The sequence below is a fragment of the Megalobrama amblycephala genome, linkage group LG11 (assembly GCF_018812025.1).
Source record: "Megalobrama amblycephala isolate DHTTF-2021 linkage group LG11, ASM1881202v1, whole genome shotgun sequence".
NCBI classification, from domain to species: Eukaryota; Metazoa; Chordata; class Actinopteri; order Cypriniformes; family Xenocyprididae; genus Megalobrama; species Megalobrama amblycephala.
In genome coordinates, this window is record NC_063054.1 from 3,140,591 (window position 1) to 3,167,958 (window position 27,368).

At 36.5% G+C, this 27,368-nt stretch overlaps 1 protein-coding gene across 8 annotated transcripts in view; it reads right to left on the bottom strand.

Moving 5' to 3' along the window:
• Window positions 1-27,368, bottom strand: part of cdc42bpb (CDC42 binding protein kinase beta (DMPK-like)) — a 98,223-nt gene that overhangs the window by 36,344 nt on the left and 34,511 nt on the right. For all 8 annotated transcript variants that reach the window (XM_048208335.1, XM_048208333.1, XM_048208337.1 and 5 more), the window contains exons 3-14: window positions 21,787-21,870; window positions 19,915-20,010; window positions 18,486-18,634; window positions 12,113-12,206; window positions 9,545-9,745; window positions 7,919-8,167; window positions 7,563-7,797; window positions 6,195-6,314; window positions 5,798-5,931; window positions 3,295-3,537; window positions 2,395-2,505; window positions 993-1,240 (exon numbers count right to left, since the gene is read on the bottom strand). In XM_048208335.1, the coding sequence (XP_048064292.1) occupies window positions 993-1,240; window positions 2,395-2,505; window positions 3,295-3,537; window positions 5,798-5,931; window positions 6,195-6,314; window positions 7,563-7,797; window positions 7,919-8,167; window positions 9,545-9,745; window positions 12,113-12,206; window positions 18,486-18,634; window positions 19,915-20,010; window positions 21,787-21,870 (1,964 nt within the window). The remainder of the gene's footprint in view (window positions 1-992; window positions 1,241-2,394; window positions 2,506-3,294; window positions 3,538-5,797; window positions 5,932-6,194; window positions 6,315-7,562; window positions 7,798-7,918; window positions 8,168-9,544; window positions 9,746-12,112; window positions 12,207-18,485; window positions 18,635-19,914; window positions 20,011-21,786; window positions 21,871-27,368) is intronic.

Sequence of the window (27,368 nt, forward strand, 5' to 3'; positions counted from 1 at the left end):
AACATAACATAACATAACATAACATAACATATCATATAACATAACATAGTTTGGGGTCACTAAGTTAAAAAAAAATATATATTTTTATTAAGCAAAGATGCATTAAATTGATCAAAAGTGACAGCAAATACTTTCCAATCAAAGAATCCTGATGAAAAGTTTCACAGTTTCCACAAAAATATTAAGCTGTGCAACTATTTTCAATAATGTTTTTCTTGAGCATCAAATCATCATATTAGAATGATTTCTGAAGGATCATGTGACACTGAAGACTGGAGTAATGATGCTGAAAATTCAGCTTTACCATCAAAGGAATAAATTTCATTTTAAAATATAATAAAACAGAAAACATAAATATTTTAAATAATTATTTAAAACTTTTACAAACTTTTATATGTTAGTGTTTTAAAGATTATTATTTCAGTCATTGTTTACAGTCCTTTTCTAGGGTTGCCTTACTAAGATGCCGCAATTTAATTTGTCCAGTTTCTCTTCAATCAGCTGTTTATTGATTTGTACACGCCCTTTGTTAATTAATCAATCACTGCAGCCGTGTGCTAACGGGTCCTGATTTATAAATACTTTGGTGCTGCCTGATGTTTGTAATGCAAGTTTATTTTCTTTTGTTTCTTTGTTTGTATTGTTTATCTTTTGCTTGAATAATTTGAATAAGATTTATCTTTACTGAAGTGTTTTTTTTATTTCTGTTCTCATCTAGAAAGCACACATTATGTTATTCCTGCTTCAATGGACTAATAGAGTTTAATCAAATGGAATTGTCCTATTGGACTGTGTTCTGACAGACTAATAAAATGTGGAGTCCACTTCAGAGTTCAAGTTCAACGTGCATAGGTTTCTCTCAGATTTAGGCCAATGCTGATAACCTCATAAAGGTTAAATATCAGCCAGATAATCAGTTGTTTTCTATCACTAGCTGGAATCAACCCTGTTGATGCCAACCCGCAACCGGGACAGTTGACAGAGCAGCTTACCGTTCTCTCTTGGCCTTTTCCAGTTTGTCTTTGAGCACCAGCAGCTCTTTGTTCAGGGACAGCTGCTGACCCTCAGAGTCATGAAGCTCCTTCCTCAGGTTCTTCAGCTCTGAAGTGTGGCTGGCATCACGTCTCACCAGCTCCTCCTCATAGAACAATACCTTCTTATCCAGCTCCGACTTCACCTTGGTGAGCTCCTGCTGAGTCTCGGAGCCGAGGCTTGAGGAGCGACCCGTTCCCTGCTTCACCTGAACAAGAATCAAACAATCTAAATCAGATCTTTAATTCAGTACATTTATTGCAGTAAAAATATAGATTGATTTGAATCAATTTAAAGCCCTAATAACATATACAAACAGACACTTATCAATGGAGAGTAGAGGAAGAGTGAGCAAGGAGGCAAAGGAGAGAGCGAGTCTTGATGGAAAAAACATAAAACAAAGCAGGAACATCCTGCTAAAAATAACCCCACAGGATATCCTACACAAGGCAGGAGGAAAAAGAAAGACAGGAGGGAAAGTAAGGCGATAGAAGAAACACCTGAGGGAGCTAATGAACAGATGAATGGAAGAGGAAAATAGTGAATCTCTGAAAATAGCTGTCACAAAGAACATGCCAAAAATCAGAAGAACTGAATAAGAAGCAGGAGTCTCTCAAGAGAAGCCAGGTTATCCCGGAATATTTTTGTTTATATGAAAAATCGGGTAGATTTAGCAATATGGCGGTGTATGATGTATATTAAGATTAACTATAAATATGCCTTTCTCCACTGACTTTCTGAGTTGTTCAAAACATTTCTAAGGATGCTGATTGATACTGAAGGCAGACCGAGATGAAGAACAGGAATATGGTTTGTGTAACATTAGCAACACATTATTAGCTGTTTGATAATGTAGTCAAGCAAAAGCCTAATCATATTAATTACCGTCATGTGTCCGACTTTGTAAAAAGCGATACCACTGTATAGTGTTTACTACAGTAAAGTTGACTGAGTGGATCTCTGAGCTCATGCGAGTGAGTGGAGGCGGGGCTAATTAGCATATTCATTGATCCACGTATACTAAATGAAGCAAGGGTGTAGAGTTACATTCAAGCTATTTTAAGGCATTAAGAAATTTTTTCCCAGGAAAAAAAAAATATATAATTTTAAATATATAATTAGATATATAATTTTGGTGATCAAAGATGAGTTTTAAGGGATTAAAATGATTGACTACAGGGGGACTTTAATAAATAAAGTTATTACAATAAATAAATAGTCTTTTTTTATAATCACTATTTGTATGTATACCATTTTTACTGTTCATTAACAGTATTTTGTTACCATGAGATTCACCAATGAAAGATTCACAAGCTGGCTGACGTCAGTAGAGAGGCAGTGTATGAATGAGTGACCTCTGACCTTGAGTGTCTCCAGCTCACTCTCCAGTTGTTTGGAGTAGACTTCACTGTGCTCTCTGAGCTTACGCTCCTTAGAGGCTTCGGCACGCGCATCCTCCAGCTGAGACTCCAGCTATCACACACACACACACACACAAGAAAAACAATCAATATGTGAGGAAAAAAACAAAAAAAACAAGGACTCGTATAGACATTCTCATAAACCCTTCAATCTTGACCTAATTTTAACGGCACACTTTTTTAACGGAATTGTTTTTCTCTTTGAGCCATGTCTGTTGAGTCTTCCTGACATTAAGACTTCACAAAAAAAAAAATCATTTGCCCCAAGAGACACTTCTGCCTAAAGTCTTGTGCATGGGAGACAAAGAAAAGAAACATAAAAGAAAAAAAAAAAAAATGTAAAAAAGGGGGGATGGTCTGAATCCAGCTGCAGTCAGCAGTGGGCCTGCGCTGCGGTCAGTGTCGCCCATCTGGCTCGAGTTAGACACTGCGGTCCAGAGGAGGTCATGGGGTCCGTGAGGCTGGCCTGCAGGGACAGGAGGGGGCGGGAAGGGGTGTGAAGACATTCCTGTTGTCGTCTAGGGAGATCTGGAGCTGTTGAGCCTGCCTCTCTCTGGAGCGTGACTGATGAACTTCAAAAATGTGCCGCATTCCAAGGCCTTGTTTTCATCTGTGCCCTCAGTCAGCCCCGGGGGTGTTAACACGATGACGATGAGTAATAAACACCCGGCGGGAGCCGGACGGCACCGGTTCGGAATACCAGGATGACACATGCAACGTGGATACGTCTTCCTGATTGAAAGCCCCTGGTAATTCATCTCCATTTACTTTGCAAACACATCCAAAACAGTCATAACATTACAAGAGGGGGTGCGTGACCTCCTTCAATCATGCTCCTCACCTCCTTGCGGGCCTTCTCGGTTTTGCGGATGTCCTGGCGCATGGCGTCGATCTTCTGCATCACCACCTCCATCTCCTCCTCCTTGTCCCGCAGCTGTCGCGACAGACGCTGCTTCTGCGAGCGCAGCTCGGCCATGCGCTCGTTCAGCTCAGAGAACTCCTGCATGGCCAGCTTCCTCTGCTGGTGGGCGTCCTTCAGCTCCTTGGTCTGAGACTTCAGGCGATCCAGAGACTCCACCAGTTGCTGGAAAGGGAGAGGAACGGATAAATCAGGTTGAAGATATTAAAACGATAGCAGGGAAACAGATGCGCGGGTCCAACTGTGTGAGAGGAGCAGCGGAAAGGAGAGAAAAAGAAAGAGCAGCCGCGCCTGGAGAGAAAGGACTGAAAAAGAGGCTGAGTGAGAAATAGAAATCGTCAAGAGAATTGGGAGTTATGCGCTAAAAGAACGGGACACACGCTCGTAAGGAAGTGAAATGAACACAGACGAACCTTACAGGAAGTATTTTGACCGAAAACAGACTTGAATGGATCTCATACATCAGCCACGCTGAGCTTCGGCGGGTACGAGCCAATTGGGGCTCGGGGTCAAGTGAGATGGCCGGACAAATGCGATTAGCTAAAAATGTGATGCGCAGTGAGAATTTTGACATGCCCTTATGTGACGGGGCGATGACATTAATCTTGATGAACGAGCCCAGTGTTTTTGAACTTCCTGATTCAATAAGGCTGAAGAGGACGTGTTATCTTCAGCACGAGGACAGGAGAGAGGAGGAAGAACCATTCTCTGGCCATTATGTCATTTCTTTAACAGTGCATGACAACACTAATTCTGAAAGTGTTCATGGGATTTTTACACCACAGTATCTCTGTACTGAGAACCTGTTCTTACTCTGAACGGCTGTTTTTTAAAAATAATTTCTTTTTTTTTTTTTTTTACCAAAACTATACAGAATGGCCAGTGTAGTCAAAACGATTCTGGAGCATGAATCAAACTGTTGCTTTACTGTTCCTGTTGTGTTACCTAATCACGATGAAACTGAAGTAGTGGCAGATCTTTTGTTCTACACTGTGATTAGAGTTGCAAACGAGTGGAAAATTTCCAGGTACATTTCCGGAAACGTTCCATGGGAAGTTAAGCTGTGGAATTTTGGGAATATTCCAAGTTGGACACTTAACAAGAATTTACAGGAATTAAAGGGGATTTATTGGAAATTTCGGATCATTTATCCAAACTTCATCATATACAAGCATAAAGTCATAAGCAGACACGCATGCAAACTAATACAAATTTTAAAAAAAATAACATTTTTAACTGTGCTCAGTATAATCATGTAGTTTTGGGGATTTTTTTTTTCTTTCAAAGTTCTTTAAAAAAAAATTCTATAGCCCACAAACTTTTGAACAGTAGTGTATATAGATTTTATTTTAAAGAGGCTACATATAGAATTCAGAGACCCTTGTTTTTAGTGACACCGGTGGCCGTTAAATGATCTGCAGCCAGCAACTTATTGCTCATGCTCGCACACACTTCATAGTGACATGAGTGAGGCTCGGCCAAAACAGTGACTGAATGTGATTCACCGACGTCATGTCAGCTTTCATAGACAACCTAGGAAGTCGGAGAAGGTCTCGTTTAAGTTTCATTGCAAGCTGTTCACACATTGTCAATAAAAAAAGCGTCTCTTTAAAATAAAATAAATCATTTTAAATGAAGACATTGAAATGTTTGATTTTAAGACATTTTGTTTGCTTTTTTTTTTGGTACTATGTTGGGTCGCCACTCAACGTCTGTGATTGAGGAATGTTAACATTCCCCACATGTGATTGAGGAATGCGCAGGGTAGAAATTCAACTGAATTAAATCTGGTTGTTTTAACCATTTAAGTTTCCTGTTATAGGCTAACCTACAATTTTGCCAATTTCCAGTTTGTTCTGTTTAATTCCCATAAATTGCTGTTAATTTCCAGAATTTTGCAACTCCATTTGAGATGTACATCCACGTGTAAGGGATTAACGGAAAAGAAGAAAAATGTAGGGTGGGACTTAGTTCTGCGCATTGGTTGTTGATTGGATACTGAGATGTGAGCTTGCAGTATAAAAACACTATAAAAGGTAAAAATAAATAAATAAAAAGATCAGTAATATGGATTTTAAAAATAGATACAGTGAATTTCATGCAGACTTTAATGCATGTGAGACTTAAATTAGTGTAGCTACTATCTGGTTGTTCATTTGACAAAATGTAGTAAACAATAGAAATCGCTAAAAATCACCTTTTGCAATATTCAGTGCATCGCATCACTTGCCAATGAAATCAAAATTTGTTTCTAAATATTTCTTCCTCAAAGTACAAAAAGAATTGTTAATGGAACCTTCAAGGAACTGGAATCGTAAAGAGGAAGCAGAGGAAGGAACCTGATTAAATGTTTATGGGGCTGAATTTATGAGCATAATTTCTCTTCCATTTTGGCTGGTAATTCAACCCCTCTAGTCAATCATACCTTATGTATATCCTCTTTCTCCTGCTTGAGGGCTCTGACTTGCTTGTCCAGGGCCTTTAGTTTGGTAGAGGAACTTTCAAAGTCCTGTCGAAGAGTCACTGCCTCCTCAAGCTGGTGCTCCAGCCTATCAGAGTCTAAGGAAGGACAAATCAGTCAGAATTAGCTGAATGTGATTGATTAGCTGACACAAATGAACAGCCAAATAATCAAATTAAGAAATTCTGATAAGTGGAAACAGTGATGACTCACAATCGTAATAATTTTCTTATCAAAGCGCTTTCCTATGAATTCAGGTAATCTATAATGTAGGCGCGTGTGGAGTACACTGACATGACTCATAAGTTAACAGACTTTATCATATCATATATCCACTGACAATGATTGAGAGACCCATTACCTGCTAGTTTCTTTTTGAGCCGATCGATTTCCTCATTGAGCTTTTTAATCTCTTTATCACGACCAAGTGTGCCGGCCCCACGCCCAGAGCCATGGAGCGACTGAACAGCCTGAGTGGATTCTAGGAAATCACGTGTGGAACAAACAATCATTATATACTCAGAAAACAATTCACTGATGCATTTACAAAAATGAAACAGAACTAATAACACTACTAGATGTTATTACAAGGGTTTAAAGTGAGTTCACCCAAAATGAAAATATTTGCCCTCATGATGTTCCAAACACACAAGACGTCTGTTCATCTTCAAAACACAAATGAAGACATTTTAATGAAACCTGAGAGATTTCTGTTGCTCAATTGAAAGTCCATTAAACCAAAACATTTATGTTTCAAAAGGTTCGTTAAGATAGTGTAAAAGAAATCCATATGAATTGAGCGGTATAATCAGGGCTTGACATTAACAACCGCCAATTTCAGCAGTGGTATGGTTGAATTTTATATGTAATATATATATAAAAATACATAATATATACATTTTTCAGTTGTAGTCTTATAAAGAGACTTCTGAAATAATAAACTAAGTGCAATATAGTGTTGTCAAAAATATTGATTTTTCAATATATATCAATAATGAAATATCTGAAACTCTCATTTTCCAGAGAATAGACACACGATACCAGCTGCTCTTTCAGCGAGTCGACACACAAACCCTCCTCCCCTCACTCACTCGTTTCATTTTCTCCAATATTGTTGGTGTTACAAGGCTTGAATTTTGTGGGTGTGGGATTGTGCATATAGTGCATAATTTTACTCATTCCCACAGATTTTATGCTCACACCCAAAGTGTGCCACATAAAGCAGTCTCTCAGTACTAAATTAAGTCATTTTTCACTGCTTATTGTGCTTAAACAGTAAAATGCACACAAAATTGTCAAAATGCCAGTCTTGGTGAGTATTCATGTAAACACAGTCAGTTATGTTTGAAGTAAACAGTTGAGAAAGAAAACACATGTGTAACAGTATAATGGATCTGTGCGTCAGGTCTTAAAGTGACAGCAGCCTAATAAACCTGCTGCCAAATTATGAGATAATATTAAAAATATCTATATGGCAGTTTTTCCCCATGGCATCGATGTCAAAATTGTAGCCAGTGAAAATGCTGAGTGGCTAGTAACTTTGAAGAGTAAAGTAAAAAAGTTGGGTATTATCCAAGTATTCTAATGAGAAGATTTAATTTATCTTTAAGGACTTTATGAACTCTTTATGAATCTCTAAGGTTTAGCGAGTAATTGATGACAGAATTTTCATTTTTGGGTGAGCAAACCTTTTAATTGTGTTCTCCTAAGATATCAAGTTATTCATTACCCTGCAGTTTACGGTTGAGCTCCTGTTTCTCTTGCTCCAGGCAGCGAATCCTCTTCTCAAAGGCCTCCACCTGCAGACCCCCGTCTGCGAGATCCTCCCCGGCGCCTCCATCCACCAGCGCCACCCTCCTCACACTGCCACGGTCTGAGAAACAGCTTTCTGTGGTGTAGGTGAAGCCCACGAAGGGTAAGTGCTGCCCAGTGAAACCCGTGTGAGATACTGGGGGAGCAATGTCCTGCAGGGTAGAAACGGAAGAAGTCAAAGGTCAAGTATAATCAAGGCTTCAGGTTCTTGATGTATTATGTAACAAAATAACTTTTCCTTCAACAATAGAAGCATTTCAGAGTTAAACCAACCGGGTTTTTCAGGACATCATCGTCTACATCAAAGTTGGAGGTGTCTGAGGGAGAGCTGACGTCAGGAATGTACGGTGCCTCTGTGTTGCGGATGTTGTCCCAGTCGATGCCAGAAAAGAAGGGGTGTTTCTTGAACTCCTCAATGCCTTGCTGACCTAATCGGCGCTCTCTACTGCAGATCAACCGCTGGATTAGGTCTTTAGCCTCCTCGGACACATCCGTGATGTGGGAGGGGAACTGGAAACGCTCCTAAATAGTGCAAATTAAACCAGTTTACATCAATTTGTTCAGATATTCCACTTTGGTTATGGAACAAAACCATAAACCAAAGTTGACTGCATTTTTTTTTTTGCCACTTTTTACCAAAAGTTTGACATTTGGCCATTAGCGTGTTGTCAACGACCTATGTTTCTGATTTTCCTCTATGGTTTCGTCTTGATCGGACTAACGGTTTTGAAGATATTCACAAAAGTTGCTTAAATGCTAAATAACAACGTTGCACAAACCATAAGACCAAACCTAGCATGTTATAAGTATGTGAAAATTTGATTTTACCACTAGGTGGCGCTGGCTCGAAACTTCTCAGACTTCTTCAGGGCATCATGCCGATGACCCATACCGAGTTTTATTTCGATACGTTAACGCGTTTGTGTAAAAAAGCATTTTACTACACAATCCAAAATTGCGGACGTCCAAAATGGCCGATATGGGAAAATTGTATATCATTTGACTCAGCATGCCGTCCTGAACCTAATGCAGCATGTAGCCTCAGGTCATGCTTGTGATGATACGTACCAAATTTGGTGTGAATACGAAAAAGCGTTGCGGAGTTTGAGGAGCGGAGTGTGAGGAGCTTAACATCTATTTTCATAAACCCTACGTAAAATTTGTTTGTGTATTATTCAAAAACGGTTTGGCAAATCATTTTGAATTCCTTAACTTTTTATTGACCCCGTCTGAAGATGATCTGGGTCAGTTTTCCTGAAAATCAAAGTGCCGGACTAGGAGGAGGTTGAAAAAGTAGGTTTTATAAAACATTCAAAATTGCAGGGAAATTAGGCATCCTTAAGGTTCAAAAGTTATTAACTTAAATGTGAGTACAACTTTGGACAGTTGTTGGTGCTAAAGAGATTTAGTTAGAGACTACAAATTTGCTATGGTAACAGTCCAGACTGTCCTCTATCTGTGTGCCAAATTTCATAACTGTCCTGCAAGTGGTTCTATGGGCTGCTATAGACTTCCAGAGCGCAAACGAAAGAAAAATAATAGGTACGTCAATGATTACAATAGGTGCCTAAACACCTTCGGTGCTTGGCCCCTAATGAAAAGAAAAATACTACTCTGAGTAGTGGTTTCAGAGTGACCAGATGTCCCGATAAAATTAGTGCAGTCCTGATTTTATGAGCCATGTTATGTGTCCCAACGGAGTTACAGGCGGGATGTTATTTGTCACGTTAATTACCTTGAGCTTTAGTTTGTACTGGCTATAAATACAGATTTTTAAACTGATTCACTGTGGTTCATGCTTTTTCTATCATGAGAAATCCCCAAGATCCAAATGTGTCAGTGGTGGGAAACATGTAAACTGAACAAATACAAGAAATACACAATGATGAAGCGTTTCACCTCATGGTTCATGATCTTCCCGTAGGTCTCCACCAAGGATTCGGCGTAAAAAGGTGTCTCGCCATAGAGCATCTCATACATGCAGACGCCTAGAGACCACCAGTCACACTCTGGCCCGTATTTCCCCATGCCGTCCTCCATGGCCTGCAGGATCTCTGGAGAGATGTAGTCTGGTGTGCCCACAGCCACTGATGACTGGACCTGCACAGGTGATGACAGGAAGTAAAATCATAAACAAGGCTGGATAGGTCTTCGTTTGCAATTAAATGCGACGCAAGCATGGGAAAAAAAACATAATAGTGTATGTACACTACCGATCAAAAGTGTAAGATATAGTTTTTTTTTTTTAAAAGAAAGATGCATTAAATTGATCAAAAGTGACAGTAAAAGATATATTGTCATAAGATTTCCATTTCAAATAAATTTTTTCAGGATTCTTTGATGAATTCAAAAGAACAACAATTGTGGTTTCCACAAAAATAATAAGCAGCATAACTACTTTCAACATTGACAATATTAAATGTTTAATATTAACATCAATAACACCAAAACAGCATATTAGAATGATTTCTGAAGGATCATGTGACAGTAATGATGCTGAAAATTCATCATCACAGGTATAAAATTCATTTTAAATATTTTAAATATTAAAATAGAAAAGTTATTTTTATTTTAATGTAATAACATTTCACAATATTACTATTTTTTACTGTATTTCTGATTAAATAAATGCAGCCTTGGTGAGCAGATGAAACTTATATGAGACTTTTGAATGGTAGTGTACTCTAGACACATTAACTTTGAAAATTGCACAATAACTTGCTCAATCTCACTCATAAACATGTGACATACAAAAGCACTCAAAACACATCTTGACTTCCGGTTATTTTTGTAAAATGTTTGATTGCTGAGAAGGCAAAGACTGAAGATAACACTGAAAGATACTGAGAGAACTATATTGCCTTAAAGCAATATATAACCTATGCCTATATAACCATCATAATCACAGATTGCTTATTTGTAGAGCTGCACAATTGGGGCAAAAATATTGATTATAATATACCAATATGACTAATAATAATGGTCCCACTTTATATTAAGTGGCCTTAACTACTATGTACTTACATCAAAAAATAAGTACAATGTACTTATTGGGTTCAGATTGAATTGCAAAACACATTTGCTGCTATTGAGGTGGGGTACGGGTAAGGTTAGGGAAAGCTTTGGTGGTATGGGTAGGTTTAAGGGTAGGGGTAAGGGGTAAGGGATGGGTCAACAGTGTAATTATAAATGTAATTACAGAAATTAATTACAGATGTAATTACATGCAGGTGTTTTTAAAATATAAGTACAATGTAGAAACATGTATGTACACAATAAGTGCATTGTATCAAATGATTCATTTAAAATGTAAGTACATAGTAGTTAAGGCCATTTAATATAAAGTGGGTCCATAATAATAATTAAGTTGAATACAGAAGGCGGTCTGGCGGAAACTAGATAACTTGTTAAATATGGATTTTTTTTACACAAACACATCGTTTCGCTTCAGAAGGCCTTTATTAACCCCCTGTAGCCGTGTGGAGTACGTTTATGATGGATGAATGTGGATGGAGACACTTTCTTCAGCTTCATACTCGTTTGGTAACGCTTACTGCCATTATAAAGCTCAGATGCGTCAGGATATTTATTAATATTTCTCCGATTGTGTTCATCAGAAAGAAGAAAGTCATATACACCTAGGTTGGCTTGAGGGTGAGTAAAGCTTGGGCTAATTTTCATTTGAAAGTGAACTAATCTTTTAAATCCAATATATTGCACAAAGCCAAAAATCTTCTGCCATCGTCTTGTCAGTCAGCTCCTCACTCCTGATAAATGAAATCTGACTCCTGTTCAGCTCACACCGCATTGAGCAAATGCGTTCAGTTTTTAATTGTAGTGTCTGTTTTCTAACTGAACTAAATGATTTTTATTACTATAAAAGATCAAAATGATCGTGGGGGTGGTGCTGCGGTGGGCAAGTGACGGCTGAACACCGGTAACACAGTCAACACCGACTATCGCAGCAAGCCTAGTGCAGCCCTATAATCTCTACTCAATATCTAAATAAAAAGTAACATCCACAAACATACAGGGATCTGCTCAGTTGGTGGAACACATCACATGTGCAGCTGAAAAACTAAAGCCCTGTTCTGCCCTTCCACATGCTGCTGGTGCAAACGCCACACACACACACACACACACACACACACACACACACACACACACACACACACAGCAAGCAGTAGATAAAAGCCGTTTTGGCCTTGGTCTTGTTATCAGTGCACTATGGTGACTCATCAGTCTGTGAGCCAGAGGGGTGGGCAGCGACGGGCCTTTCTAATTAGCCCTCCCCTTCAAGGGCAGCAGGGCCAAAAGCAGCTCTATTAATGTCAGAAGCAGAGAGAGGAGAGGGTAGGGGCAGAGCTCTCACCCAACAGATGGAGACCACCCTGAAAGGATGACAAACAGGCTCTGGTTTTAGACTGACACTGCAGTTCAAAGTCGGGACCTTCATCACATACTCACCGTGCCATCTTGCATCATCTTCAGACAGGAGCCGAAGTCAGCGAGACGGATGTGACCGTTCATGTCCAGTAGCACGTTATCTGGTTTTATATCCCTGTGGGAACAGAAAACACAATATTTAAGAATGAAATCATTCAAGAGGAACTTTCAAAAGCAACCCGTTTACCTTCATGACTCAGATTTCTCTGCGCCACAATGTTTAGCACACAAAAATGTCATTAAAGATTATTATTATTATTATTATAATTAATAGAATTAAATGAACTGCATGGGCCCACTAATATGTAAAAGTACTAACATGACATGGACTGAATAGAAAAATCTACAATTTTGGTTTCTAAAACGTCTCTTGAATTTCAGTGGTTTCATGCTCTCTGTAGTTACACAAACACAATGTGGTCAGCACAAACCATGTTCACTTGTATTTAATGAAGTCTGGGTTGTATCATTTTTCTTTAAAACCATTAAGCAGAGTTCTGGTTTCTGAGGATAAGAGGATATCACGCAACCTGTACAGGTCGGTATTTGCCTTATTTGGCCTTGTTTCTACTAAATACCTGATGAATCTGCTCCAAAATAATGGATATTACTTTACAATAAGATCTCATTTGTTTGCATGGGTTAACTACATAAACTATTGGTTAACATGAACTAACAATGAACAGCACTTCTATGGCTATAGCATTTTTTTAATTGTAAATGTTCATTTTAACATTTTCTAATACAATTGTGAAATAATATTAATGAACAATTGTATTTTTATTAACTAACATTAACAAAAACTAATAAATGCTGTGGATGTGTGTAATACATATATATATATATATATATATATATATATATATATATATATATGTGTGTATATATATATATATATATATATATATATATATATATATATATATATATATATATATGTGTGTATATATATATATATATATATATATATATATATATATATATATATATATATATATATATATGTGTGTGTGTATATATATATATATATATATATATATATATATATATATATATATATATATACACACACACACACACACACACACACACACACACACACATATATATATACACATATACATATACATATATATACACACACACACACACACACATATATATATATATACACATATACACACACATATATACATATACAGGGAGTGCAGAATTATTAGGCAAGTTGATTTTTTTATCATATTTTTTTTCCAAGTACATTTTACCAATTCCAATCCACATCAATCATAATAACTACTATTAATATTGTTTTTAATCATTTATAAGTGATACATAATAGTTCATGAAGGCTGGAAATGAAAAATGCCTTATATTCAGGTGTGCAGAATTATTAGGCAGGTTTTCTTTTACAGGCCAAATGAGCCAAAAAAGAGATTTAACTCAGACTGAAAAGTCAAAAATGATTAAATACTCATGAGAAGGACGCAATACTAATGCAATACTAGAAATTGCAAAGTTAAAGCATGACCAATGGACAGCAAAATGCTCATTGGGTCAGCGGGGTCATACAAAAACAGGTGGAAAAGAAAAGACGCATGTTAACTGCAAAAGAATTAAGAATTAAGGTGAAGAATTAAGTGTGAAACCATCAGGAACCCTTTAGTCTCCAGCGCCACCATTTTCCAGAACTGCAACCTACCTGGAGTCTCCAGAAGTGTGAGGTATCAGGATCTCAGAGACTTAGGCTAGCTAAAGAATCCTAAAAAATGACCTGCTCTTAATAAAAATCACAAGCTGAAGTGTTAGAAAATACATTAAGACTGGGTTTTTATAGGCCTTATAGACAGACAGATTGAGAGTGACTCTTGAAGGACCAGCACCACATCCTCTTGTACCACCATTTGAAGAATTTATCTTCCAGAATCTGGCAGTAAGATGTGGGAGTTCACTTTTAGTCCATCTCTTATCCTGAAATGTCCGTCTTGCAGATATGGACTAAAAATGATCTTCTAAAACTTACTGTCAGATTTTGGAAGATGAATTCTTCAAACGGTGGTACAAGAGGATGTGGTGCTGGTCCTTCAAGAGTCACTCTCAAGCCGTCTGTCTATAAGGCCTATAAAAACCCAGTCTTCATGTATTTTCTAACACTTCAGCTTGTGATTTTTATTAAGAGCGGGTCATTTTTTAGGATTCTTTAGCTAGCCTAAGTCTCTGAGATCCTGACACCTCACACTTCTGGAGACTCCAGGTAGGTTGCAGTTCTGGAAAATGGTGGCGCTGGAGACTAAAGGGTTCCTGATGGTTTCACACTTAATTCTTCACCTTAATTCTTAATTCTTTTGCAGTTAACATGCGTCTTTTCTTTTCCACCTGTTTTTGTATGACCCCGCTGACCCAATGAGCGTTTTGCTGTCCATTGGTCATGCTTTAACTTTGCAATTTCTAGTATTGCATTAGTATTGCGTCCTTCTCATGAGTATTTAATCATTTTTGACTTTTCAGTCTGAGTTAAATCTCTTTTTTGGCTCATTTGGCCTGTAAAAGAAAACCTGCCTAATAATTCTGCACACCTGAATAATAGGCGTTTTTCATTTCCAGCCTTCATGAACTATTATGTATCACTTATAAATGATTAAAAACAATATTAATGGTAGTTATTAAGATTGATGTGGATTGGAATTGGTAAAATGTACTTGGAAAAAAAATATGATCAGAAAATCAACTTGCCTAATAATTCTGCACTCCCTGTACATACACATACATATACATATACATACACATACACATACACACACAATATATATGTATGTGTATGTATATGTAGATATATGTATGTATGTATATATATATTATATTATATATATTATATATATTATATATTACATTTATTGGATCAAATATACAGTAAAAAAAATTGGGAAATATTACTTTTTTAAAAAAAATAATAATAAATTTCTCTCTATTTTTAAAAAGCTTATTTTAAAAATGTTTCAAAATAATTTATTCTTGTGATCAAAGCTGAATTTTCAGCATCATTACTCCAGTCTTCACTGTCACATGATCCTTCAGAAATCATTCTAATATGCTGATTTACTGCTCAAGAAACATTTACTATTATGATCAACGTTGAAAAACAGTTGTGCTGATTAATATTTTGGTGGAAACCATGATATACACTTTTTTTAACATTAAAAATGTCTTTACTGACCCTTTGGATTAAATTAATGCATCCTGCTGAATAAAAGTATAAATTATTGGGGCTACAATGTTTCTGCCCAATAGTGACGATTTGGTAGGTTGCATATTATTCACATTGAAAATTTAGAACAGATTTGTGGCCCATTTTTGGGTCATAACCCACCAGTTGAGGACCACCACTATAAAAATGCCTCTGACAGAGGAGAAAACCCCACAGCTGACGCAGCCCTGCACTGAGGTGTTATTACTCCAGTGGGCAACCCACCCTGACAGCAGCTCTCCAGGGTGGCTGTTTCTCCATGCCCAGCCATGCCCTGCTCTCCATGTAAACAGCCTGCCTTTGTTCACCATCCCCCTTTCACACACACTCAGTCCCTGTCTCTCCACGGCTGGGCCACACACACTGTGCCCTCTGATTCACAGCCCTGGCACCATGGCGTGCACAGCGGGTACAGAGTAAACATGGTGTCAAAACTCATCTCACACACACACAAACCACACCATTCACAACCTCACTGGGTGTCAGTATAAGCAAGAAGGGTTGCACCGTGGACACACGTTTACGAGCGCTATCGTGACATTAGTCAGCTGCTTTGGCCTGACAGGCTGGCTACTATTGGTGAGAATGATGGGACGAGTTTAAAAGGCTGCTGTGGGAATAGAGTTAAAGGGATAGTTTATCCATTAATAAAATTAAATAAAGTCATCATTAACTCGGCCTCATGTCATTACAAACATGTATGACTTTCTTTCATCAGTGAAAGAAAAGGAGATGTTTTAAAGAATGTTCATGCTGTTCTTTTCCATTCAATTAAAATGGAAGAGGATTGGTGCTGTTAAGCCTCAAAAGTGACTCAAAAAAAAGAAAGAAGCATCACAGTAGTAGCTTGAATGACTTGTGAACTATAATCCAAGTCTTGTGAAGAAATCTGATAGTTTTGTGTGAGAAAGAGACTGAAATTTAGGATTTTTCTCCATATAGTGGACTTCACTGGGGTTCAACGGGTTGAAGGTCCAAATGCCAAGTTTCAGTGCAGCTTCAAAGAGCTCTACATGATCCCAGACGAGGAATAAGAGTCTTATCTAGTCATTTTCTAAAAAAATAAACAAAAATTATATACTTTTTAACCATAAATGCTCATTTTGCACTGCTCTGCGATGCGCCACGCATTATGTAATCATGTTGGAAAGGTCAAGCATGATGTAGGCGGAAGTACCGCGGTAGAGCGAAAAACTCCATCTCGTTTTCTCCTCCAACTTCAAAATCGACCGACACCATTGTTGTTTTACCTTTTTTTGTAAAGGCTGTTTGACTTAGTCTTTGCACGTTTGCTTTGTAAACACTGGATTGATACTTCCGTCTACGTCATGTGTGACCTTTCCAACATGATTATGTAATGCGTTAAGCATCACAGAGCAGTGCAAGACGAGCATTTGTTGTTAAAAAGTATATAATTTTTAAATTATAATATAATTTCCCTCGTCTGGGATCATGTAGAGCTCTTTGAAGCTGCACTGAATCTGACATTTGGACCTTCAACCCGTTGAACCCCAGTGAAGTCCACTATATGGAGAAAAATCCTGGAATGTTTTCCTCAAAAACCTTCATTTCTTTTTGACTGAAGACAAACATCTTGGATGATATGTGGGTGAGCAAATTATCAGGAAATTTTAATCCTGAAGTGAACTAATCCTTTAAAGATTCTTTTTTGTTGACAACTTATTGCAAGTTTGAGAAGATGGTTGCCACCTGTTAAATACACGTTAAATACGGTCCTAAATGCACGTTATAAGCATCTCAAACTCAAAGCACATACAGAGAAGAGTTCATGCAGAGCAGCATTTACTGTCAACTGATGTGCTCTCAGACACTGAAAACACCAGATCATGACTTGCTCACGTGTAAAATTGATACGCTTCACTCTGAAACATACAAAAAAAATTGAATCGCAGACTACACGATTTGATAATCACTAAACCATATCACAAGTTTTATTTTAATTCATGCAGCTCTACATTCTGCTGCATGTTTCCTTTTGTAAGTCATATTGGTTGTAAATCACACAAGGGTGAGCAAACGTTCAATTTTTGTTGAACTACCCCTTTAACGTCGCTACTGTATCAGAGGAGAAGCCCTCGTAATCTTCCACAGAAGGAAGGAAGAGGGGGCTCAGCTGGACCGGATGGCAGCCCAGGACAAGCAGCCAGGAAGAGGCCCCTGAACCTGAACAGATCTGCAGCCCAGAACACCACGGCCATCTGCGGTCAGTTCATTAAATGTTTCATCTGGGAGTGGACGTGGGTGGGGTGCTGTTGATCTCCAGTGTGCCCATCACTCAAACAAGGCCAATAACCACTCCGTCTTGCTTGTGAGTACGTGTTCAAACACATGGGCAAAATACTACATTGGGCAGCAGATCTTGTTTGAAATGTTTTGTCTGGATCTAGTCTTGTGTTAAAAAAAAAAAAAAAACGACTACAGGCATAAAGTCAGGCCCACACTGCAGCCTATTTTGGCTAAAATCAGCCCACTTAGACAGGAAGAGGCAATCAGATATTTAAAGTGACCAACCACAGTTTGCTTTTTACACAACTTTTAGGTGCTGGTAAATATAATTCTCAGAACAAATCAAAACCCTGATGAAAAGACCAGGACAAATGCACAGGATTGTATTCACATAGCTCAAACAGTAGAACACAGTCCTAGCAATGCCTAGGTCATGGGTTTGATTGCCAAGTAACGCATGAACTGATTAAAAAAAAAAAAAAAGTATACAATGCAATGTAAGTCGCTTTAGATAATTTTGCATCTGCAAAATGCATACATGCAAATGTCCACAAATCGATGCGTACATCTGTCAGAAGCAAGTTATTATAGTTAATAAAGTTTTAAATATGGATATCTTTCTTACAAAAACCAATCGAATCACTTCAGAAGGCCTTTATTAACCCCCTGGAAGTCGTATGGATTACTTTTATGATGGATGGATGCATTTTTTTTTTGGCCTTCCCTTCACTACCTTTATAAACCAAGGATAATTTTAAAAATATTTTTTAAATAGATCTCTGATTGGGTGTTATATAGACATAGGAAGGCTTGAGGGTGAGTAAATCATGGGATCATTTTTATTTTTGGGTCAACAACAAACCCTTTAATTGCCTCTTCACACACACAAACACACAGTCATGTCACCTGTGTACATAGCGCTGCTGATGGATGGAGTGGATAGCGAGCACCATCTCTGCCACGTAGAACTTGGACATTTCCTCTGGGAGTCGGTCCTCAAATTTACTAAGCAAAGTCAGCAGGTCGCCGCCCACATAATAATCCATCACCAAGTACTGTAGGAGGAGACATTATCATCTCTTATCACGCAACACCATTTAATTACACAAACACTGACTCATGATTACATCAAAGAGAAGCATGATTAGCATATATTTATCACACAAACACAGAACGCATTGTGCCATAACATGCAGTACTCTGGATTAGTGTGTTTGAGGATTGCGCCATCAGAGGTTGCGTTACAAATAATCAGCATCAGTCACTCTGATAAACGCCATTTTAATCAGTCAATTTTTTCCCATCATTTCCTTGATAATTATTTAAACATCACATAATTATTAGAGATGCACATATATCAGCATCAGCAGATATATGTCCTTTTGTAATGTTATCGGTCTGATAAGAAAATTTGGCCGATAAATAATGGATTATTTCCTTCAGCTGAGACACTTCAGATACGCACTGTCCACCATGATGATTTTGAATTGCTTGAAATATGATTGAAAATCACTTCAAAAAGGAAAATACAGTTAAGTGCAACATGTGCAGTGCAAGTCTGTCATATAAGCTACATAAAACTATAATGAGAACATTATAATTGTGTGCTTGGGACATGGCTTTTAATGGTGAAACTGTTTTTGTAATCAGGCTCTCAAAAATTATTTTAGATTTATCGGCCAATATATAAAGAATTATCAGTTATTGGTATCGGCCAAAATTTCATATCGGTGCATCCCCAGTAATTATATATTACCTACATTATATATGCCATTTCATTTATAAATGTAGTTAAATAAAGTAATTCAATAAATAAAAAATTAATTTCATAGCCTACATGCTTACAGGTTTTATCTTTCAATTACACCCAGAATGGATGTTATTCATGCATTAGCAGTGTTATTTTAACCTAAAACCTTTTACCTAAAAATTGTTTTTGTTAATTGAAATAGAGCTGAAATAAATATATATATTATATATAAAAAATGAACTTAAGCTTATTTTATTTCAGTTAGTCACCAAGGAAAAAATTAAATTTTTCATTTAAATTTTGCGAATTAAAATGACAACAACTGAAAATCAAATTAAAACTAAATAGAAATATATAAAAAAAATTAAATATGACAAAATGTCACAACTTAAACTAAAATTAAAAATTATTTAAAAATAAATGCCAATTTAAAATATTAAGAATTATTGTAATAGTATACAATTAATACTAAAATTACTGTTTAGGTTTTAAAATTTGACAGTTGTGGTTTTTAAAATTTGGCAAACAATGACTAAAGTTCAGTTATGTGCTATAACAAGTGCATGTAGGGACGGAGATGCGCACCAGGTAGTTGTCATCCTGGAAAGCGTAATGAAGGGTGGTGATCCACTGGCAGTCTCCATTCACCAGGACGTTCCTCTCTTCTCGGAAACACGCCGTCTACATAAGTTGCAAAGAGACTTGTTAAATCAAAACATTAAAAAAACAAATTTTTGTTATATCCAACACTGTGCTTTGACAGCAGCCCAGTTCCTTTTATAATGCACCTGAACTTGAAAGTGGATTTTGGTCGATATTTCTCTACCTCTACTACTCCTCCCTGCACCCTAGACTAAAAAAATGTCTCAGGAGCCATTGGTTGTTTAGGTGCCAAATGACAAAATTGCTCATAGAAGGATTGTATATTTCTTAGGGGGAAAAGTTCAGCTTAATTTAGTTAAATGCACATTGTTAGATAAACAATCAGTCAACAATAAGACTAATATAAAAGGGTTAGTTCACCCAGAAATGAAAAGCCATCCTAGGGTGTTTATGACTTTTTTTTTTTCTTTCAGTCGAACATTATCAGAGTTAAAAAATGATCCTGGCTCTTCCAAGCCTTATAAATGGCAATGAATAGTAACTGAGATTTTGAAGCCCAAAAAAGTACATCCATCCATCATAAAAGTAATCCATACGGCTTCAGGTGGTTAATAAAGGCCTTCTGAAGAAAATTATCCATATTTATAACTTTATAAACTAGAATCACTGGCTTCCGTACACAAGTCCAGTTCCGGTGGAAGAGTAAACTTTGACCTGACGCATGACGTATAGAAGAATAGAAATGTATTAAATTATTTTACTGCCATTATTATTATTATCACCATCTAATTATCAACATCTAATAAAATATTAGTAATAAAAATTATCATCATCATAATTATATTGAAGATTCTAATTTTATTGAAGAAAAATAATACACGTGTTAACATTTTGTCATGTGCGTTAACATTTGCTTTATACTGAAGAGCGTTCAGATTTTTAATATGTCCCATATATGTTTTTTAATATGTTCAATTAATTGTGCAGCTCTAGTTTTTAGGTGGTACAGAACGATTGGGTAACTCATTCAATGAATTAAACTACATCTACCCTGCAGTGATGACGGACATCATTTCAGATGTTAGTCTTAGATTCTGTTTGAATTGGGGCTCTGGACATGTGAGGAGGACTAAAGAGAGCCCAGTAAAGCTCAAAGAGGATTACTGACAAGCCAAAGCAACAAAAGTTCTCCTGACATGCCTTTGGGAGGCCCGTGGGCACTGTCAGGACTGATCGGGCGGAAACTGGGGCAAGAAAGAGCTGGAGTAGAAAGGAACATGACCTTGCACTTCTACAGAAAGGTGTGATTGTAGTCATTAAGCCATTAGGAAGAAGCTTGATACTCGACACACGTACGGAAGCCAGTGATCACTCCCATTATAAAGCTTGGAAGAGCCAGAATATTTTTTAATATGATTCTGATTGAGAAAATCATATACACTTAGGATGGCTTGAGGGTGAGTAAATTATGGGATCATTTTCAGTTTTGGGTGAACTAAGTCTGATGAACCCTTTAAGTCTGACGAATCTAAAGTACACACTGATTCACGGTTCATTTCAAGTTGGACATAACCAAAATAACTATCTGTGGTTCAATGAAGGACACAATTGATTGATTCACTGAATGAGTGAGTCTGATTGATTGTCAACTATCTTGTAGGTTTGAGTTTTGTGAATCATTTCAACTGACTAGTTAAAAAGAACCTGTTTATAAGAGTCATTTGTTTGTGGTTAAGATTCATATAAAACTCACATCTGTGCTGGCAAATACATTAAATTGTTGCTAGTTTTTATTTTTGACATATTTGCAACCATTTTAGAAAGATCTAACAAACGAAGCAGAAACATCTTTACCTCGGCCCTCTTCAGCATCTCCCACTTGTTGAGGATCTTCATGGCGTAAACACGCTCGGTGTGTTTCATCTTCACCACCGCAACCTAGACAGACGAGATGAGGAGTTAGCCAACGCATACAAACAAATTAAAACTCAGCGTGATTCAGAGGCTGTGGGGAATTTGACCCTTTTTATTTCCCTCATTTATTCATCGTATGCACTCGTGGCCCACTTAGACTGAAAGCCCACTGGGAAAGAAACTCTCTGAATGAGATGCTTTTGATCTCTGATGCCTCTGAAAATCAGAAAAAAGGAAAAGCTGAGACTCGAGACTGCTGACTTTTTGCCTAAAAAGAGAGACGGCACACAACAACTGGCTAATTTAGGCCACAAGTCTGCAGCGCACCAAAAATGACAAAAGAGTAAGAGGTCTTCCCTTCAGGGGGAGTGACTCAATATTAGGAAAGGGACAGTTTGGAAGTGTCCTAAGTTAGAAGAGTTAGAGGTTATTCATGTGGGGTGGGGAGAGCAAACGCCCTGCAGGAAGACACACCAGGCAGGGAGGAGATGTATGAACGCAGTGATAATGCAGTGAGGAACTGTCAGGTGACTGACATAAGAAAACTACTAACTTTCCATTTTAATTGTTCTAGATTCCGTTTTTTTTTTATTTTTTTTTTTACTATTTTAATAGATAAATTAAATGTTAGTAATGTTGCCTAATTAATTAAAATCATGACACATACGATTTAACAACAATTTATTTAAAGTTTAACATTTTGGGGATTTTTTTTAGGACCCTATGAAATTTTTTATTTTTCCCCCTCAAATTCCGTATTATTTTTGATCAAATTCTGTGTTTTCCAGTTTAAGTTTTCTGGATTCCATTTTAATGGTTTAATTAAATTTTAATAATCAAAAGACATTAATTGATCCTAATGAGTCTAATTAATTGAATTCATAAAAATAATAATATTCATAATATATATATATATATATATATATATATATATATATATATATATATATATATATATATATATATATATATATATATATATATATATATATATATATATATATATATATATATATATATATATATACACACACACACACACACATATATACACACACACACACACACATATATACACACACATACACTATATATATATATATATATATATATATATATATATATATATATATATATATATATATATATATATATATATATATATATACACATATATATACATATATATACGTACATATATATACATACATATATATATATACATACATATATATATATATACATATATATATATATATACATACATATATATATATATATATATATATATATATATATATATATATATATATATATATATATATATATATATATATATATATATATATATATATATATATATATATATATACATATATATATATATATATACATACATATATATATACATATATATATACATATATATATACATATATATATATATATATATATATATATATATATATATATATATATATATATATATATATATATATATATATATATATATATATATATATATATATATATATATATATATATATATATATATATATATATATATATATATATATATATATATATATATATATATATATACACACACACACACACACACACACATGTATATATATTATGTATATAGTTTCACCTTCATTGTGTTGATTATTAGGGACAAGAAAATTATGTCAAATTCGAATGACATTATATTATTTGATAGTATGAGTGAGTTCAGTTCATTGATTGATCGCACTTAGTAGTTTGTATAGCAACACTCTCCAATAGCAGAATGTCATTTCTAATTCTTTTAAGTCTAATTCCTCGTCAAATTAGAATGATATCTTAGTTTTATATATCATTTGTGATCGCATTTTCTGAAGATATGGCCAAATGTGCAGTCTAGTATAACATTAGAGCGACAGCACTGAACACCCACAAGCGTCTTCACAGAACAGAGACTAGATATCATAAATGTCTTTATTGTCCCTTTTGATCAATTTATAATGCATTCTTACAAAATAAAAGTATTATGTATTTAAAAATTAAGTCTTACTTACCCCAAACTTTCAAACTGTATAGTCATAAGGACCACAATTATAGTAGGGTTTTTTTCTTTTTTTTTGTCTTTTAGGAAGCCTGAGAGTCACTAAATAGAAAAGAGCTGCATGAACGTTCCCCGAAACATCTCCTTTTTGAAGAAATAAAGTCATACGAGTTTGGAACAACATAAAAGTAAGTAAATTTAAATTTTTTGTGTGAAATAAGCCTTTAAACCAGACAGGATCCGCTCATAAAACTGTAATATAAATATGTCTGTGAGATCCATGTGTTTGCCCCATGACTTATGTCGGCATGACCTTTGTAATTCTGATATCTTCTGTCCACTGGCTATTTGTGACCGTCCAGTCGGCTAATGTTAAGTGGAGTCATGAATTTCCCTGTACTTTGCCTCGCTGCTCGGGACACATCACATGATGCGTGTTTACCCTGAGTGGAGGAACAGCGTTCCCCTCACGTGGACTCACACTCGCATATCTGCCCACAGCACAATGTGCTGCTTCAGCAAAGAACACAGTACAAACTGTAACTTTGCACAGTAAGGGCAAATTAGGAGCCCTGCTGCGATTTTCCGCTTTTCGACCCCCTTTGATGTTCTCTAGAGTGTTTGTGCATGTATCAAAGTATTCGAAAAGTACACTTTGACGACAAACTCAAACAGAGTCTTAAATCACACACATGCTTCTTATCTCTAAGGCTCCTAACCGCAGAAGATAACTGACCTCATTACAAAAACAAACTGAACCCTGAGTGCTCAGAAACCCCCAATTCCTCCTCCCACGGTGTCTCCTGTCCTCTTTCCCTCTCTCCTTTTTTAGACACGCACTTCCACAAAGGCAGTCAGCTTGACCTGATTGAAAATGCAGGGGAGGTGCATGGAGAAGGAGAAAGAGCGGGTGACCAAAGTGGACGCTGCGATGCGATTGTCAACAACACACTCGTGTTCATATAAGAGATCATGTACGCAAGCCATAAGGTCAAAGGTCAGAGTAGCCGGAGTAATTCTGATGTAAAGATCTATACAGTGAGACGGGTGCCCGAGGACATGAAAGGGATTGCGTCATTCTGAATAAGCAATGTAAAATTCAAAACGGGCTTTGGGTCTTATTGTACAGCTCAGAGTGTGATGCAGGGCTCAAATTTACAAATCTGTGATACTGGTCCAGTTGAACCGGTAGTTCAGATTTTTACTTGCCACATGTTCACTTTCCCCCTATATATTATTGAAAAACTAAATAAGATTTTTTTTTTTTTTTTTAATTTATTTTAATTATTTGATTTGCTCTCTGTAGTTTTGCTTCTTTACCTGTAATTTTACTAAAAAGAAAAAATTGGTTTAATTTTTTTCAGCACACTCTACCTGAGACTTCCAAGACAGTCATGAGCTACTCTGAAAAAAAAACAACACTGTAAAAAAAAAAAAAAAAAATTATCACGATTTTAAAAAGACCGTAAAAATGCTATGGTAAAAACCAGTTTATTGTTTAACAGTAAGTTTCCTTACTATATATGGTGAATAAATGTAATAGATCTAACCTTTCAAAACCATTTAATGCAATTTTAAAGTAAAATACTGCTAAATTTAAAATTTTTTCAAAGTGGAAAAACAAGTCATTGTAAAATTTACAGTGAAAAACTGTAACACTGCATTCACACGGGGCGTCGGCGTCAACGCTTGATGGAGGGCGTGTCTGAAGCTTGTGTTGACGCGACCGTTACAGTGATAACAGCCAATCACATTACTTTCCGGTGTTGCACGAACGCAGTTGGCTAGCGACTGCTCTAGGGAATTTGCATAGGGCGATCTGATTGGATGACGCCTGCGTTGGCGCTTGAAAAGTTGAGAAATCTTCAACTTCTGCCGCTTGCAACGCGAGTGAAGCGACGCGACGGAACCCACAATTCAGTTCGGCAACGCATGACGTCACCCATTCAAAGTAAATGAGAAGCGTTAACGCCGGCGCCCCGTGTGAATGCAGCGTAAATAGACATTCCCAGAAATCCCTGTGTGGCACTTCACATTTGATGTATTTTCGCTGAAATAACTAGTGATGCACCGATATGAAAATTTTGTCCGATACCGATAACCGATAATTTTTTATATTTGAAAGACAATAACAGATATATTGGTTGAAAAATCCAATTTACATTTTTTTAATTTAATTTTTGAGAGCCTGATTACAAAAACAAAAGTTTCACCATTAAAAGCCATGTCACACAATTACAGTGTTCTTATTATAATTTTATGTAGTCTATATGACAGACTTGTGCTGCACAGGTTGCATTTAACTATTTTTTTTTTTTTTTAATTTTTATCATATTTCAAGCAATTCAAAACCATCATGGTGGACAGTGCATATCTGAAGTGTCTCAGCTGAAGGACAATCCATTATCGGACAAATTTTCTCACCAGAATTGCTTGAAATACATTAAACGATAACATTAAAAATGAACATACGGTATATCAGCCTAATATGGTGGCATGCATCCCTAGAAATAACAGTTTCTTCTTAGTTTTTTCTTATCAGTTATGTACATTCGGGTTTTATCACATCTAATGTTGTTAAATTAATGTTCATTACATTACTTTAGTGTCATATGTGCTACTATGAAGGTGTTTAGTGTTTGTGTGAATGACACTGTGCACCTTTTATGTATCAGTATCTACTTTCTCAGCTTGTGGAAAAGCTACTTCTGATGAGCTTTGATTCGTCATGTGACTTTCTCATCACCACCTGTTTTTGGTGGTTGTCAGTGTATTACAAAGATAGGCATTAGTATGTCAATAGGTAGGTATATTAACATATGAGTTAACTCAACCAATAAATGTTTCAAGTTAAATGTTAAAAACACTTGACCAATCACTGAAACACTGACCCAATAGGGCAAGAGATTCCTGTGAATAGTCCCAAAATCCTGTCACACCAGCCCCGGGTCACTGGACCATCCTAAGCACTGAGCCTTGTGACAGAGGGAAAACACTGATCTACAGAGTTTCATATCTTTAAATCTAATAAAAGTTCTTCCAAAAAAAAAATAAAATGGTATTACTAGGCTCTTTGAGATAAATTACAGCCCCCTTTTTGTTCCATACCAGAACTGATATTGGACAAGCCAACACCAAATAATAACACTATTCAAGATGCTTTGGGGACATCAGAAGCCCTGCAATAATAAAACACTGGACTTCTGCCAGGGAAATGCCTAAACTCTCCACTAGGACCAGCATGTGGGTCTGTGAATTTGTCTTCAACTTGTAGTTGGCAAACAATCTTAATTATGTCAGTGTACCTTCAGAGAGCAGAAGCCGGCGTCTTCACTAAATCAATTTGAAGGACGGGGTCTACATGTACTTTGACCTAATCATTCATTACATAAGTGATTCACTCAATACAGCAGATAAAGAGATCAGCACTCATCCTCAACACGTACAGCCCTGACTCTGTAGTAGTCGTTACAGG